This window comes from Acanthisitta chloris, unplaced genomic scaffold (genome assembly GCF_000695815.1).
Source record: "Acanthisitta chloris isolate BGI_N310 unplaced genomic scaffold, ASM69581v1 scaffold12817, whole genome shotgun sequence".
NCBI classification, from domain to species: Eukaryota; Metazoa; Chordata; class Aves; order Passeriformes; family Acanthisittidae; genus Acanthisitta; species Acanthisitta chloris.
The window spans coordinates 77,891-92,467 of record NW_008682230.1 but is presented as its reverse complement, the minus strand read 5'-3'; the positions used below and the strand labels follow the sequence as shown (position 1 = coordinate 92,467).

Here is a 14,577-nt window from a genome sequence, read left to right as displayed (position 1 = left end):
CCAAACTTAGTGTCAGACTTAACCCTGCTGACAGTTCATTCCATCCCAACAACCAGGTTGTTGATGTTAAAAAGTACTGGCCCCAGAGTCCAGCCCTGAGGAAGAAACTCAAAATCAGCTGCCAGTTAGATTTTAAAGTATTAAACCGTACACATGATGGCCACTCATACTTCCCCCATGTGGCTACGACAGACATGTGAAAGGCCTTGCTAAAACCAAGATAAACAATATCCACTGCTCTGCCCTCATACCCACAGATGGTCTATTCATCACAGAATGTAATTGGGTGAAGCAATGGTACCAAGTGCCTGTCTCTTATGAAACAGACGAGTAGTTAAAAAATTATCCAGAAGGGCTTCCATCTTGAGAGTTGCTTAAACCATTGCTCCTATTGTCCTTAATCAGCGGGCTATCAACAAGCTTCTCATGCAGTGATTATCCTCTTACCTTATTTAAATCAGGCTACTCTATAGCCAGAAATGCAGAAGAGAGATAGAGAACGAGAACAGAACCAAAAGACAGACTTACATGATACCACACTGATGATACTATTTCCCTTTGGGAACAGAAACCCAAACTCAGGCCCAACATAGTAACTATGCATTAGAATCACTGCCAAAATATATAAACAGTATTGGGAGAAATGATTAAATCCAAGAGCTGTCCTCATTCAGGGACTTGCTGTCAGCCCTGGCAGCAAATTGAACATAGACTGTGCTGAGGGACAGACTCTGCTTCTCTGCTTGGCCAAAGTCTTGTACTTCTTGCAATGCATGGAATTGCAATACACTTTTTTCTTTGCAAGGCCATGTGCAAATGGAAGGGTCTGGTGTTTGTGTGACTCACTGTATTACAGGTAGACTTAGAAATTTTACCTAACACAAAAATTAGATCAAATTTGTCCAAGTGATAGCTCCTGGGCTAGATATGACCCATGGGACAGCTCCATCTGGCCTCCTAACTTTCCTCTGAAGGATATTTTGGCCTCTACAAGCTATTCTAGCTGCCAAATCCCTCTTCCAGCAGACACTAAATGTTGAAAACTTAAATTGCTGCTGCTAAATCAGAATAAGAAGTGATGGTAGAGCTGGATGAAGATATTGAACCTTCTGTGAGGTCATGATTTGGGGTAAAGAGGAAAGCCACTGCCACCTGGACATAGCTTTATTCAGTTTACCAGTACACTAATTAATCTACCTCTCCTAATATCTTCACTACTTTTCATTCTAGTTTATTCATGTTGCAAGGCTCTGCAATAGAAGTATTCTGTCACTATGTGTACTACCCAACAGTGAGGCATCATTTTCAGACAAGGTCCTTTAGTATTACTGCAGTGCAAATAAATAAGAGAGGTTGCATGCAGAAAAACATTCAACAGATATAGCAGTGACAGATACAGACTTGCATAGCTAATGGTTTTATTTAGCATACTGCACATCTAGTATCACTGCAATGAACCCATTGCATTCATGCTGATACAGCCTGTTGCAATGGAGTAAAAATCAGCTCCTGTGTGACATAGCATCTAAAATATACTGCATATCAGCTTTTTAGTGGCAGACAGAATGTTAAGATAGTATGTACTAAATGAGATCTTGCTGTTTGGAAGCATTTTTTTATGGGTACACACAAGACATTTTGTTATATGAGGAAGAGTCTGTTAAGTACACAGTAATTGCATGCACAAGTGCTAGCCTGGGAAGGCCCATATTTCACTCTTCCATGTAGCTGCCTTTCACAAATCATATAGGGATAATAAATGAAACAGAAAACTCTCTGATATGTCAATATCATTTATCTTCTTTTGCTCTTTTGATACAATATATTTCAAGTAAGAGGTGTGTGGTTTATTCTTTCTGTCCCAAACCTTCAGCTATAATCTGATGAAATGTGAAAGAAGATAAAATCTAGAAAATCTGGAAGGAAATCTCCTCCTGCATTAGAATATTATAATTTCCTAGGGTCTGTGTTTCAATTCATTAATTGGAACTAGTTGTTTCAGGCTGTTTTTCCTATAGAGCTGTCAGTCCCTGTTAATGGATCTGACCATGACAGCAAATATTTAATAGAGCTGTCAGTCCCTGTTAATGGATTTGATCATGACAGCAAATATTTGCATGACGTTTTTGCATGTTGGCTGCTTTGCATACACTGTAAAAAGACAAGATAGGGAAAATTTCTTTAAGATGATTGAATATATTAAGCTATCCTCAGCCTTAACTTGAAATGCAGTTCCCAGGGAGTTCCTCTCCCATGAACTAAACTGAAGATCTTGCTGACTTCATTAGACTTAAATCATGCCCTCAGGAACTGGAGAACGCAGTGCCACTTCTAGCAAATCATAGGGTTTTCTTATAAAGTTTGTGGCCATTCACACATCTTCTGTCTGATTTAACCTGCCTATTTTAATTTCTAGCTCATAAATAGTAAGTAACAATTAATTAGCTCTGATATAATTTAAAAGTCTACTTTTAGCATTTATATTTTTCTATGTAAGTCTTACAGTACATTACAATACGCATGAGTAGAGAGTTATTTCTACCACTAGCTGACACGCAACGAAGTCACTATCCCTCTCTCTGCAAAGGTTTTACTATGTATGAAATTGTCAGTATGGCCCTGACTTTCTTTTGTAACAGGCTTTGAGAAACTTCCTCAAGAAATGCTAAGATTCAAAAGATCCAAAAGATCCAAAAGATCCAAGTGTTACTATTATAATTGGTAATAGCACTTCCACAGAAGGTGGCAGCAAACTAATTAATCAGACACTAAAGTCTTTGCCTGCCAAAACTTGGGGTTGAGAGCTAATAAATAATACTGAGAATACTTCATGGTTGCTTAAGACCCTCCCCATGCCAATGCTTAAGAGTTTGTATAATCTTCCTCCTGTAAGTAATCCCTCCAAAGGCAAATCAAATGCAAATGTTGGCAGGCTCAGACAGCTCTGAAGAGGCCTTTCCATGCCACCCAATTTTAGGCAGAGATTTACCAGCAGGGAGCCAGGTCATCCTCTCCTTCTTTTTCATCTGGACTGGAGTGGTCAGACACCCTGGTTTGGGCACCCAGAGAAGATGCTTGTAACCCTTGAGCCGTAAAGCTTCATCCTCCTCATTGACTTCTCAAACTTAAATCCTGGTGCCTTTATGGAAAACCCTCCTTGTACCATATTCTTCCTGAATCCAACCCTGCGCGTATAGCCCAATCCTGCGGGAGCACCAAGGGCTGCTGCTGCAATTGGAGGTTGTGATGACTCCCTGCCCTTCAGGGCTGTGACCCAGCCCATCAACTGCCCTGGCTGCTCTGTCACTGCAGAGAATGCCAGTGGCTGCCCTTCCAAAGGATCCTGCCCATCGTTTGGACAGACGTGTCACATGAGAGACTACAAGTGAAGATATTTGTCAGTCCTCATTTCGTTGTGGAGGTACTGGAGCAGGGACAGCAGTGAGCTGCAGCATGGGCACGGGCTGGCTGCTGGCTGGATGCTTGTCAGGTTCTGCTTCCTCCAAGCAAATAGCAAGTGAAGTTTGCTGAAAGCTTTTGAGCACTTTCCAGGTTTCAGCTGATTCTCACTCTGACAGTTTTGCTAGATAATTTTTTCCCACAGTTATCACACTGGAAAAACTCCCAGCTTTCAAATAGGTATTTTAAAATACATTTAATTTTCTCTTGCACAGTGAATTCATTTATTTTAATATCTCGCTTTGTCTCCAGGCTGCAGAATGATGAGACGAGTGCTGATTTCTGATAGACCTCTTAGCCAAGAAAGGCCTTCATTTCAAAAGCTGTGGCTGATATTTAAAATGGGCCCACAATTGGAATAATGTTTTCTGGGTCAACTCCACGTGAATACCATGTCCTATTAGATTAGTCCTGACTGACAAACCCGTGATGGTGGTGCAGCCAAAATGCATTACTGCTATTCCTTCTCAGCCTGCATGTTAATTTAGACTGCAATTTAAAAACAAACTGACTGGTACGTAGCTAGCAAAATAGGAACTCGTGACAAATAGAATTTCAAAAAGAAATTTTTTTTTAAAAACAATGGCATTGAGATATAAAATGCAAAATTCATAAAAATTCACAAAAGATGGTTATTTTCCTCAGTGAAATTATCTTGGCTGAGGATCAAAACATAATTTGTATTTAAATTATATTAAATTAAAAAATTCATAGATATGGAAAGGGAGGTGATTATACACAGCTTGTTTAAAAACATGTGAACAGAAATATTTTCATGACACTTTTAAAACAAGTTATAAACATTTTCCTGTTTTTGAAAAATAAACATTCCCCTGTACAACTGGAAGTAAAACCAATCCTTACGGAACCACAGTGTGCAAAGCAACTGAAAAGTAAAATTTTGGAACATTTCTCATGGTGTTGCTAGAACACACTGGCAGAAAAGACTGAAAAGGACATTATTACAAAATAAATGCATTGAAGAATAATAATACAAAATGGAACTATTTGATAATAATTTTTAGACTGTCTTTTAAAACAAACTATTTGCTAATAATTAGTTCCTGGAACAACTTGAAAAAGACAGATTGTTGGGTGTTGACAATATATTACTTCCTATCTTGGCTTGTATGATGATCCTTTAAGCCACACATATCTGTGACCCCTCCTGCAATACAGAGAGAAAAGCCTTATTTTCTTCCTGTTTCAAATCTAAAAACTCTCAACCAAAATGCTTCCCATTACATTGCTTCCCTGTTGTGTATTTTTTTTCCACTTTGTCCCGAATTTTGCCTGTTCATGATGAGATAAGCCAGGGCCTTGACTCTAGGATAGAAAGGCAGGGTGCCTTGCAGGGCCTGAAATCCTGGCCATTAAATAAAACAGTACATCTTCATGTGACTGTCCTCCACTAGGACCTGGACAACACATTCCAGTACATGCAAGAGATGCTAAAAAAATGGTTTAAGAGTGGACTACTTAGCAGTGCACTTTTGGTCCTCTCATCTCAGCAAAGATACTACTGAACTCCAAAAAATGCAAAGAAGGGCAACTATGATAATCAAATGTCCAGGATAGTTTCTGGATGAGGATCAAGTGATTACAACAGCACTTCTCAACCTGGAGAAGAGATGACCTGAGGGAAATGACAGGCCAACAAAATCAGATACGGCCTGGGGGAGCAGATAGTAATCTGATGTTTGCTGTCACTTACAACACAAGGACCAGGGGGCATAATTTAGTGACGATAAACAAACACTAAACAAAGCAAGAGGAAAGCAATGGGCAGTAAACCAACAGAAACTTGCTGCCACCGTCACAGATGCACGGCTGCAGATGTGAAACTTTGCATGGGATCAAAGGGGGAGTGAACAAATACCTGGAGGAGACATCTCCTGATGGTTATTATACAGGCAGAAACCATAACCAGGAAATCCCTAAGCTGAAGATAGTTTGAGGCTGAGAGCACTTGGGAGAAGGATCATACATACACATACTTACTCTGTTCTTAACTCTTACCTAGACTAGCACCTATCGTCCCTCTTGGAGACAAAATACAGGACCAAGTAGACTCTTGGCCTAATCAGAAAGGACCTTCCTATGTTCCTGTTACCAGGTGTATTCATAGTGACTCAGTTTTTTCCAGAAACAGGGCTGCTGTATTCTTTTCAGATGTACACACTGATAATGAGAAAGTTGTTTCTACCTCAGCTTTTGGGAGAGAAAACACACACAAGGCATTGGTGCATGGTGGGCCAGCCACTTTGATGCCAACCAAAAGTTTCCCAGAAGCTGTTTATGAGTTGCACAGGGAGACCTGCAAAGGCTCAGTCCACCAAACACCACACTGAAGCAAGTACAAGTTTTCCAGAAAATCTCAGGGTGAAGCAAGCCATGCTGTAGCCAGCAGTGACTTACAGACAGAGGTGAATCCTCTGCATGTATACTAAACATACATGTGCTATAGACTTGCTCTTTTGAAAACACCTCTAAACCAAAAGGTCTTGTCCAGTCTTCCAGATTTCTCCCCAAAGAGCCTGACATACTGGTGGTCCAGCAAGATGTGGGAGGGCAGCAGTCCCACTCCATGAGCTGACACTGACAGAGATCAGCCCCTTGTCCCCAGCCCCATTGCTCTGCACTTGCCAGCTCTGCGGGCAGCAGGGACCCCTTCCAGCCCTGTTTTCTTCACATTTGTTGTGTTTGTCAGGTATCAAAATACTCTTGACAGAAACTGTCTTACATTATTGAGGAACAAGTAAGCCACCGTGACAAGCTTACAAGCACAGTATGATTTACAGCCCAGTCTTCAATTGATGTCACTCTCTATATTGGGAGATGAGCCTACAGGAAAGCAGCCTTTCAGTTTATTACCTAGGAAGGCAAACCCTGCCTTCCTCAGCGATCTGCACACGAGCTACAAGCCTTCCCACAACACTCTAAGTGCCCTCTGGTGTTCTCCCTCAAAAGAACAGCTTTTACTCCTGCCATCCACCAGCTGAGCACAGTCTCAGGGACAAATCCACCATCAGAAAAGGAGCTCTGTTTCACAGCTGGGCTTAATTCAACCCTGAGATATGGGAAGAATGCAGGAAACAGAGCTGTCCACCTGCGCTGACACCTCACCCATGTCACTGACCAGACGGAAGGGCACTGCCCTAAACTAAAGGGCATCTCCATCAGCATATCCGTTCAAATCCTCTGCCTGGAAAGCTACCACCAGGCAAATACCAAAAACCTTTTCACTAAGCTGGATTATTAAGGCAATAATATCTGTAGGTTTCTTTCAACTAAACCTGGCTTTGAAGAGATGATAAAGTGAAAAAGCCTGTGTCTCCTGTCTGAAAATGAGGGTGCAATCTTGTATTAAGTTCACTGCCACATATTGTGCAGGCTTGGCAAAAAGTATTTGCAATATTGGGTTTTAACTATAGGACAGCATTTCATGTCAGGGTCTGCATCTTTCTCCTTGAATGTCTACTATACTCCAAGCAAATTTCGGATCTTACAAAAATAATTTCACGACTCCCCCAAGTTACTAGGTACCCCATACTGAGCTCATTTCCAAAGGACAACCTGACATGAAAAATTATGTGCTACCAAAGCCTATAATTTTTAATTCCAAACAATTTAAATACGCATGAAAAATTATGTGCTACCAAAGCCTTTAATTTTTATTTTTAATTCCAAACAATTTAAATACAGTTTTAAATCCAAAAATGGAAAACACAAGCTAAGAGAAAAGCAGAGAAGGTCTGAAACAGGCTCTTACCCAGTGATCTTTCCTTTGTTTGGTTTGCTGACCGCACAACAGGAAGACTCGCCCGCGTGCGGCTGCCCCTCGAAAAGGGGGTTGGAGAATCACCCTCAGACATGGCCTCTAAGGAATCGGCAGATGCTTCAGAGAGGTGTTCAGTCTGGTCACTCAGATTGGGCTGTGGGCTCTGAGACAGCTTTGGGCTTCTTGTCTGCAAAACAAAGGATTTCATTATTAGTCTACTGAAACCAGAATATGGGGGCTGGGGCAAGGGGGGTGAGGGGTGGTGGAATCAAGGAGAACAAGGAAGGAGTCCAAACTTCTTCAAACACTGGTATGCTGAAGGTCACTTCTGTGTAGATTATTTAGGAAAACAATGTCCTTGGATATTCTGCTACAGTTGTTATGGTTGTACATCCACATTGCAAATTTTGTTGCTAACAAGGCCCTGAGGATAAGAGGTGTGCTGAGGAGATGTATGGTAATGTCATTCTCCTTGCTGTTCAAACGACCACTATAGTACAGGCATGTCCACATACACACAGACTCTACTAAGAAAAATCCTCTCAAAAGCAATATTGTGATGTAGTTGTAAGCTGTCAATTTCAGTATATTCTGCTGTGCCATTTATGAAATGTACAGGTCATGCAGCAAAGCCAAAATAGCCATCCAACATTTCTAGCTGAAATCAGTAAAATTTTTTTTTTTTTTGTTGCAGCAGCGTAAATCAGAGCTGTCTTAATTAACTGACCAAGTTAACTATGATTTTTACTGAGCAATCATACTAGTATATTGCTAAACATAGCTGCTGGGAAAAAAACCCAACTCTTCCAGGAAGGGAGAGATCTGGTTTCGTTTATGCACTTCTACCAACTCTTCATTGAAGGATCTGCCTAATAAAAACACACTCAATAGGAAATACAACATTCTGAACATTTTTTGTGAACCATAAGTGACATTGTAAGTGCTTTCTACAAGAAGGGGTTGCTTTGAGAAGCATACTTAATACTGTTTAGTGAAACTCCCACAACCACGTGTTACTATTACTTTGGAAGAATCATTTCCCAGTCTCTCAATCAAACTGTATCACAACAAATGGGAACAGACACCATACGAGCAGAAATTCAAAGCAAAGCAAAGCAAGCTTACTTGGTTCCAAACCCAGTATGTAAATATGAGCTTTATAAAAGTCTATAATCACTTCCAGGCAGAAGATGTCATTAAACTTATATGCTTTTCTCTCCACTATCATTTAAGGTCAGAAGCTATTATGTCAAAAATCCCCTGTATCAAAACCAACTTCAACTCTAGGTTTGAAGATGCTGTCAAGATCCAGAAAAGATTGTGCTTCTTCCTGGAAAGCCAAAATGACTTATCTTGCTGACATCTGGTTCTTTCAGTTGTTTTTCAAGTGAAATGAGGTGAGCTCATTTCAGCAAGAGCACACATCACATAATATTCCTTATGTGACCTTGAACATATGAAGAACTTTAACTTTTATTAGATTAGACCATAGGGGCCTGTTGGTGCCAAATTGCACAGTTGCTTACAAACTACAATGATTAGAAATACCACCGAAGAAAGCCAATCCTCCAGAACTTCTCACTTTTGAAATGCTTATAATAAAATAATAGGTATTATTCAATGTCCTGCAGTGAACAATTGTTCAAGAGCATTGAATTTTATCCAGGACTTAAAGCTAACAACATTTGCTCTAAGCAAACTAAAGTATGCTTTGAAGTGCCTCTGACACGGTCAGCACTAGTCTGCAGGTTGTAAATTCAGGGGCTTGTGCCGGAAAACTTACAGAGGCGACAAGTGACCTGCAAACACAGAAAAGGAATTTGATAAGTCAGTACTTCTTCATTCAGCTTTCCAAAATGGCCTGGGAACCGTCACTGCTGAAGAATTTTGTTTACACAGGCACATTACGGAAATACTACCAAGCCAAGACATTACAGTTCTGCAGTTCCTTGTACTGATTAATAACTTATCTGTATGTATCTGTTAACAGGGAGCTAGAAGGCACATAAATCTCACTTCCTAGAAAACCATAACTAAAAATAAAACAAGATGCAAAAAGAAAAGGAAAAAAAAGCACAACAAAATCAACCTGCAAAAGGACTTTTATTTCAGGCTTTGTTGGGAAGGGGATTGCTTTCTCTTTAAGAAAATTTTAAATCCCTAGATGTCATTGGAGACATGCAGTTGCATGTGTATTATTCAGTGACACATGAACAGGTGCATATTTGAGCAGTAAGGGGATACTTCATTAGCAGAAGCAACAGACACAGCTTTCGTTGTGCAGTTGCCCAGTGCATCCTGTCAGCATGTCTTCCACAGATGGAGCCAACCCCAGCAACACTGTGTTTCTTTGACTGTCCTTGGGGCAATGCTTTAGGACCCAATATACAACATCCCAGATCCCCATGGATGACAATGATATCATTACTGTGACTAAATATATTGGGTCTGGCTGAGATGGAGTTAATTTTCTCCATAGCAGTCCTCAGAGTGCTGTGCTTTGTATTGGTAGCTAGAAAGGTGTTGTTAACACACCAGCGTTTTGGCTACTGCTGAGCAAGGCTCACAGAGCATGAATGTCTCCAACATTCCTCCACTCACCCAGTAGGCTATGGGTGGGCAACATCTTGGGAGGGGACATAGCCAGGAGAGATGACCCAAACTGACCAAAAGGATATTCCATACCATATGATGACTACTCAGCAATAAACACTAGGAGAAAGGAGGAGGAGAGGGAGCATTTGTCATTACATTTGTCTTCTGGAGCAACTGCTATGTGTACTGAAGCCTGAAACTCTACTTCCTGGAAAGTGGCTGGATATCACCTGCTGATGGGAAATAGAGAATAAATCATTTGTTTACTTTTTCTTCTGCATGCAGCCTTTGCTTTTGCTTTATTAAACTGCCTTTATCTTGACTCATGGGTTTTTTCCATCTTATTTTCTCCCCAGCTCTCCTGCTGAGGAGGAGGGATAGAGCAGCTTGGTGGGCACCTGGCAAGCAGCCAGGGTCAACCCACCACACAAAATAAGATCCCATTTAGCAGCCTCCATTCTTCACCATCAACACTGCAACCTTCTGCAGTAAGGCAGAGGCACATCATGGATTCTGCTCAGATATGAAGCCTAGTTTTCCTCTTAATCTACCAGTACAAATCCATAGTATTTCCACACTAGTAAGTGGAGTAATATTAACATAAAACCAATGCAAGCTATTAATGACTTCCACCAAATGTACACATAGTGTTTATGAAAGGCTTCAAGCTATTTGTCATGCTCAGCTCCTGTAAACACTGCATTTCAGGAGTAATTCTGAATTTTAAACAGACTATAAAAAAATTCTCAAACTCAGCAACAAGAGTGGCTATTCAAGTAAGTGAGAGATATGAGTGCATATTTAATAGGAAAGCAGTTTTATTATTGGCAACAAGCATTAGGCTTAATGCTACTTATTAATTGAGCAGATTCCTAGGTAGCACTTCTTAGGAAAACAAACCCATGATGTGGGGAGGGAACCAGCAACATTTGTGGAGCCTACAAGGACTTGTAAAGATAGTTGAAGTGAGCAGTGCAGAAACTTTCAGCATTATTCAACCGTTGTGATAATTATTCAGCATATTTATCCTAATATCAAGCAAGATAAATAAGACAGATGGCAAATAAACACTTAGTAAGTAATACCATATCTATTTTTTCCATAGAATGTTCACTAAGGTATTTTTAAATTATTAAAAAGCTTAAAAATATTGCTTCAGGAAGTGTCCTTTTACATACTTTTCAGGAATTAGCACACAATATTTACAAAATAAATAGTAACCCCAATAGTGCACGTTTCAGGGCCCATCAGAATCCAACTAGAGTCACCGTGTAGACTGCTGCTATGAGAGTCAGGACGGTGTTGTAGCAAAAAAAACCCATCATCTCTAACAGAGGAGAAAACTCAAGACATGCCCATCAAGGAGTTGCACAATCCAAATTAAAACACGTGGAAACAGATACTCCACACAGGCAGACAAACCCATGGAAATGCCAGCACATTCCAAGCTACCTCTGGGATAAATTCCAGAAAACAGAAGAAGGTTCAGAACGGGTCTCTCTCCCCTCTGCCAATACGAGTTAGGTTGCATTTCCCCACTCAGCCATAATCTTCCCCCCCCAGCTATATGCTAGGAAACTATCCCCAGCATGTTTCTCTGTGCAACAGGCTTCATTTTTCAGTCAGCTGAGTAGAGCTCAACCTCCTTAAGGACTTCTCTGACAAAAGATGTTGCCTGTGCTAAGTTCTGGGTAAGAAGCTCATCAGAAAGGAAAGGCCAAAATAAGGATGAACAATTAGGATAAAAACTTACATGTAATTACAGAGTGCTTTGAGATAACTATTTCATTTAGGATATACTATTGTGTTAACAAGAATATAGATTATTTTAACCTTTCCAGGGTATACATTTAACTCTAGCACATGGAGGTAGCAGTTACAGAAGATGTCTCGACTACTCTTGGGATTTGATGAAGAAATAAAACTGTAGTTAATCATGTCTCATGACTGATGTCTGTTTTACAGCTTGTCCAAAGTAAGCACTGTTAATATATCTGATTTAGTTCTTTCATTGACGCAGAAAAAAAAAAAAAAGCTCAAGGCCCTTAGAACACAAAAAAATGGCAAATAATTAGGAATGAAATCTGAAGGTACCTGAATAAGGAAGAGTGAAATACTGCAGAGATGCCAGTGTAATAAGTAGTCATGGGGCACCAGAGATGTTCATCAAGTTCTGTGCATTCTTCTGCCTCTGGTCCTCTACTCATATGTCTCCACACTAATTCTTTCATCCTTTTGTTCTCCCTGGTTTTACATTTCTGCTCTTCATAGCATCCTTTTATGCTCATTTCCATACTAATCTATATAACTGAAATATTTTTCCTTCTTTCCCTTTTTAAAAAATCTCTCCTGCAAATTTGCTTCACACATTTTCATAGACAAAACAGAACTAAGAAAAAAAATCCCATAACCTGAAGAAAGATTTAATTTCATCTCTTGATCAGTTTGCACTTTTTATTTCCTGTCTCCAGGAACTTCCTTAGCCTTTATCTTGACAGAAACTTATCTGTTCAGGAGAATAATCTTATCATACATATCTTCGAAGTTGCTAGCACTCCTGCCAGTGTACAAATGGTAAAAACAGACATCAAAAAATAATATAGTGCTAGTAAAACAACTCTTTGCAATCATGTGCTCTAAAGAACGTAGCACAGGCAAAACCCCCCCCACTTAAAAGTCTTCTTGACATTTCAAATAGAGAAGAAAAATTAGTAGAAAAATGGAAACCTACTTTTCTTGACCTTCAAGTAAATTATTTGTCCTTGGACTTATGCTGAAGATGGCTACAGGATACGTGACAGACTGCAAATATGCATATAAACAGTCTGTGTTTCATGTATGATGAGTTTATTAATTCTAAAATATTGTCACAACACATGAGTTCTTATGAACTGCAATGATAACATTTCTTTTTCACATTTGTGTCAGATCCAAGTTATCATTGTCTGAAGGATGTATCTGCATTTTCCACAGATATAGAGTCTTTGGGGTCCTATATTAACACAACGACAGGGTTTTATTTGTCTGGACACACTATTAGTGACATATTACTGTTGAAGAGAAAGTGAATACTACCCACATTTTCTTATTTTAAAGCATTTTCCATACTTTTTCCATAGCACTTTCTCAGAAAGTTAAATGCTTATACATGTCTATATAAACTAAAGTTTGCATTACATCTGTGCAATGGATGTATTTGGATACTCTCTCTCACTAGGGGAACTGGGGGTGGGGAGATGATTCAGCAGCTGAATGCAACACAAAACTCTCTCTCATGACAAGCTCACTTTTCTCCGTGTGCTATTTCACCATTAGGAGATGCAAAAATCTATAGCATCTTTCTTTCAGACCCCATCAGTTGGAAATGGTACTACGGCAGGAGCAGGCACGAGCCTGGATCTGTGTTCTCCAGAGCTGGAGAGAGCAGGAGGGCAACTGCCCACTCCACAGCTTCGGATTCTCTAGGTGTTAGACTCTTCCCTGATGCCTGTTCTTGGGCTAGCATCTGTCTCTGGCTTTTATTTCTGTATTTTTGAACTCAAGTGTTTCAGAGTTTGCTGTCGAATCAATGACAAAAAGTTACAAAGCCAGTTCTCGCTCACAGGCACGCTCAGTTCGGTGGCAATATTGATTCCTATGGTATGAACGGCCAGAATTCTTTCCTCCTTGATGAAGGAGAGAGGCAATCCCTGACCGTGGTTGCCCACCACCCCTAGCACTGCACCAAGGTACCCCACTTGCCTGCAGCCTCCCTGGCTCTGAGGCATGTTCTGCGCTGGATGCTGCCCGAGCTGCCCCTGCTCTGTGGCACTACAGATGCTGCTGCTGCTGCCGGCGATGCCGAGGAGAGCCTGAGCTCGCCATCCCTCGCAGGAGAGATGCCAACAGAGCCGAACCACAGAGCCCTCCCCAGCTCACCTGCTGCGCGGTCACTAAGCAAAGCAATGCCATCCAGTGTAGTGAACCTGAGGTACAGCCCCAGTGCTCTGAGGAAGGCAGGAAACAGAGCCAGAACTTTCCCAAGTAAGGTAAAATAGAAAGCATTCACCTTCCCTCCCATCGTGAACGGCAAAAAGGGAAAGATAACTCAGCCAACAGCAGCAGTAATGTTCAGTCACGGCCACACACTACCAGAGCTCATAGCAGTGGTGGGGTCAGGATGTCCCACCGAGTGGCTCTTTGGCTCAATTTTATGAATTTATTTGAAGGCAAAATTCCTCTCTTTATGACAGGATTTTTACCACCACTCCGTGTATTCACCGATGCTGACCCCAGTTTCTTTCACCTAGTGGAATAAAAACATATCTAATGATGTGCCAGAGTTTATCTGCCATGTTTGGGGCTTGGAATGATATTCAAATCATCCTAAAAATCTCTGCGTTTTCCCAGGAGCTTTGCTAGCTCCTGTTGGTGGCCAGCTGCATGCTCCCTGCTGTGGCAAACCGCCAAAACCCATTTCTTTTAATCCTGAGTGCTATGAATCACTGAGCAGCACATCCACAGGCTGCTTGCCCTTGGCAGGACCATGGCTTGCTCTTCAGCTTGTTGATCCTCAGAGTTTGCAGAAAAAGTGAAATTCTGTTATAAATGACTGACATGGAGCAACATTTTCAAACTTTGGTTTTTAACTGTAAGCACCTAGACAAATTGAAACCTGTTTTTCAGGAAAGCTGTGTGTTTACAGTAAATATATTCATTAGGAGCAATAAAAGCTGTAGGTGCTCAGCACTTAACGCTGCCAG

At 40.7% G+C, this 14,577-nt stretch overlaps 1 protein-coding gene across 1 annotated transcript in view; it reads right to left on the bottom strand.

Annotated features, from left to right (window-relative positions):
* LOC103805788 (sickle tail protein homolog) overlaps positions 1 to 14,577 on the bottom strand; it is a gene marked incomplete at its 3' end in the record, with an annotated part of 165,113 nt that overhangs the window by 77,533 nt on the left and 73,003 nt on the right. The window contains exon 2 of the mRNA XM_009078451.1: positions 7,232 to 7,427. Within this exon, the coding sequence (XP_009076699.1) occupies positions 7,232 to 7,427 (196 nt within the window). The remainder of the gene's footprint in view (positions 1 to 7,231; positions 7,428 to 14,577) is intronic.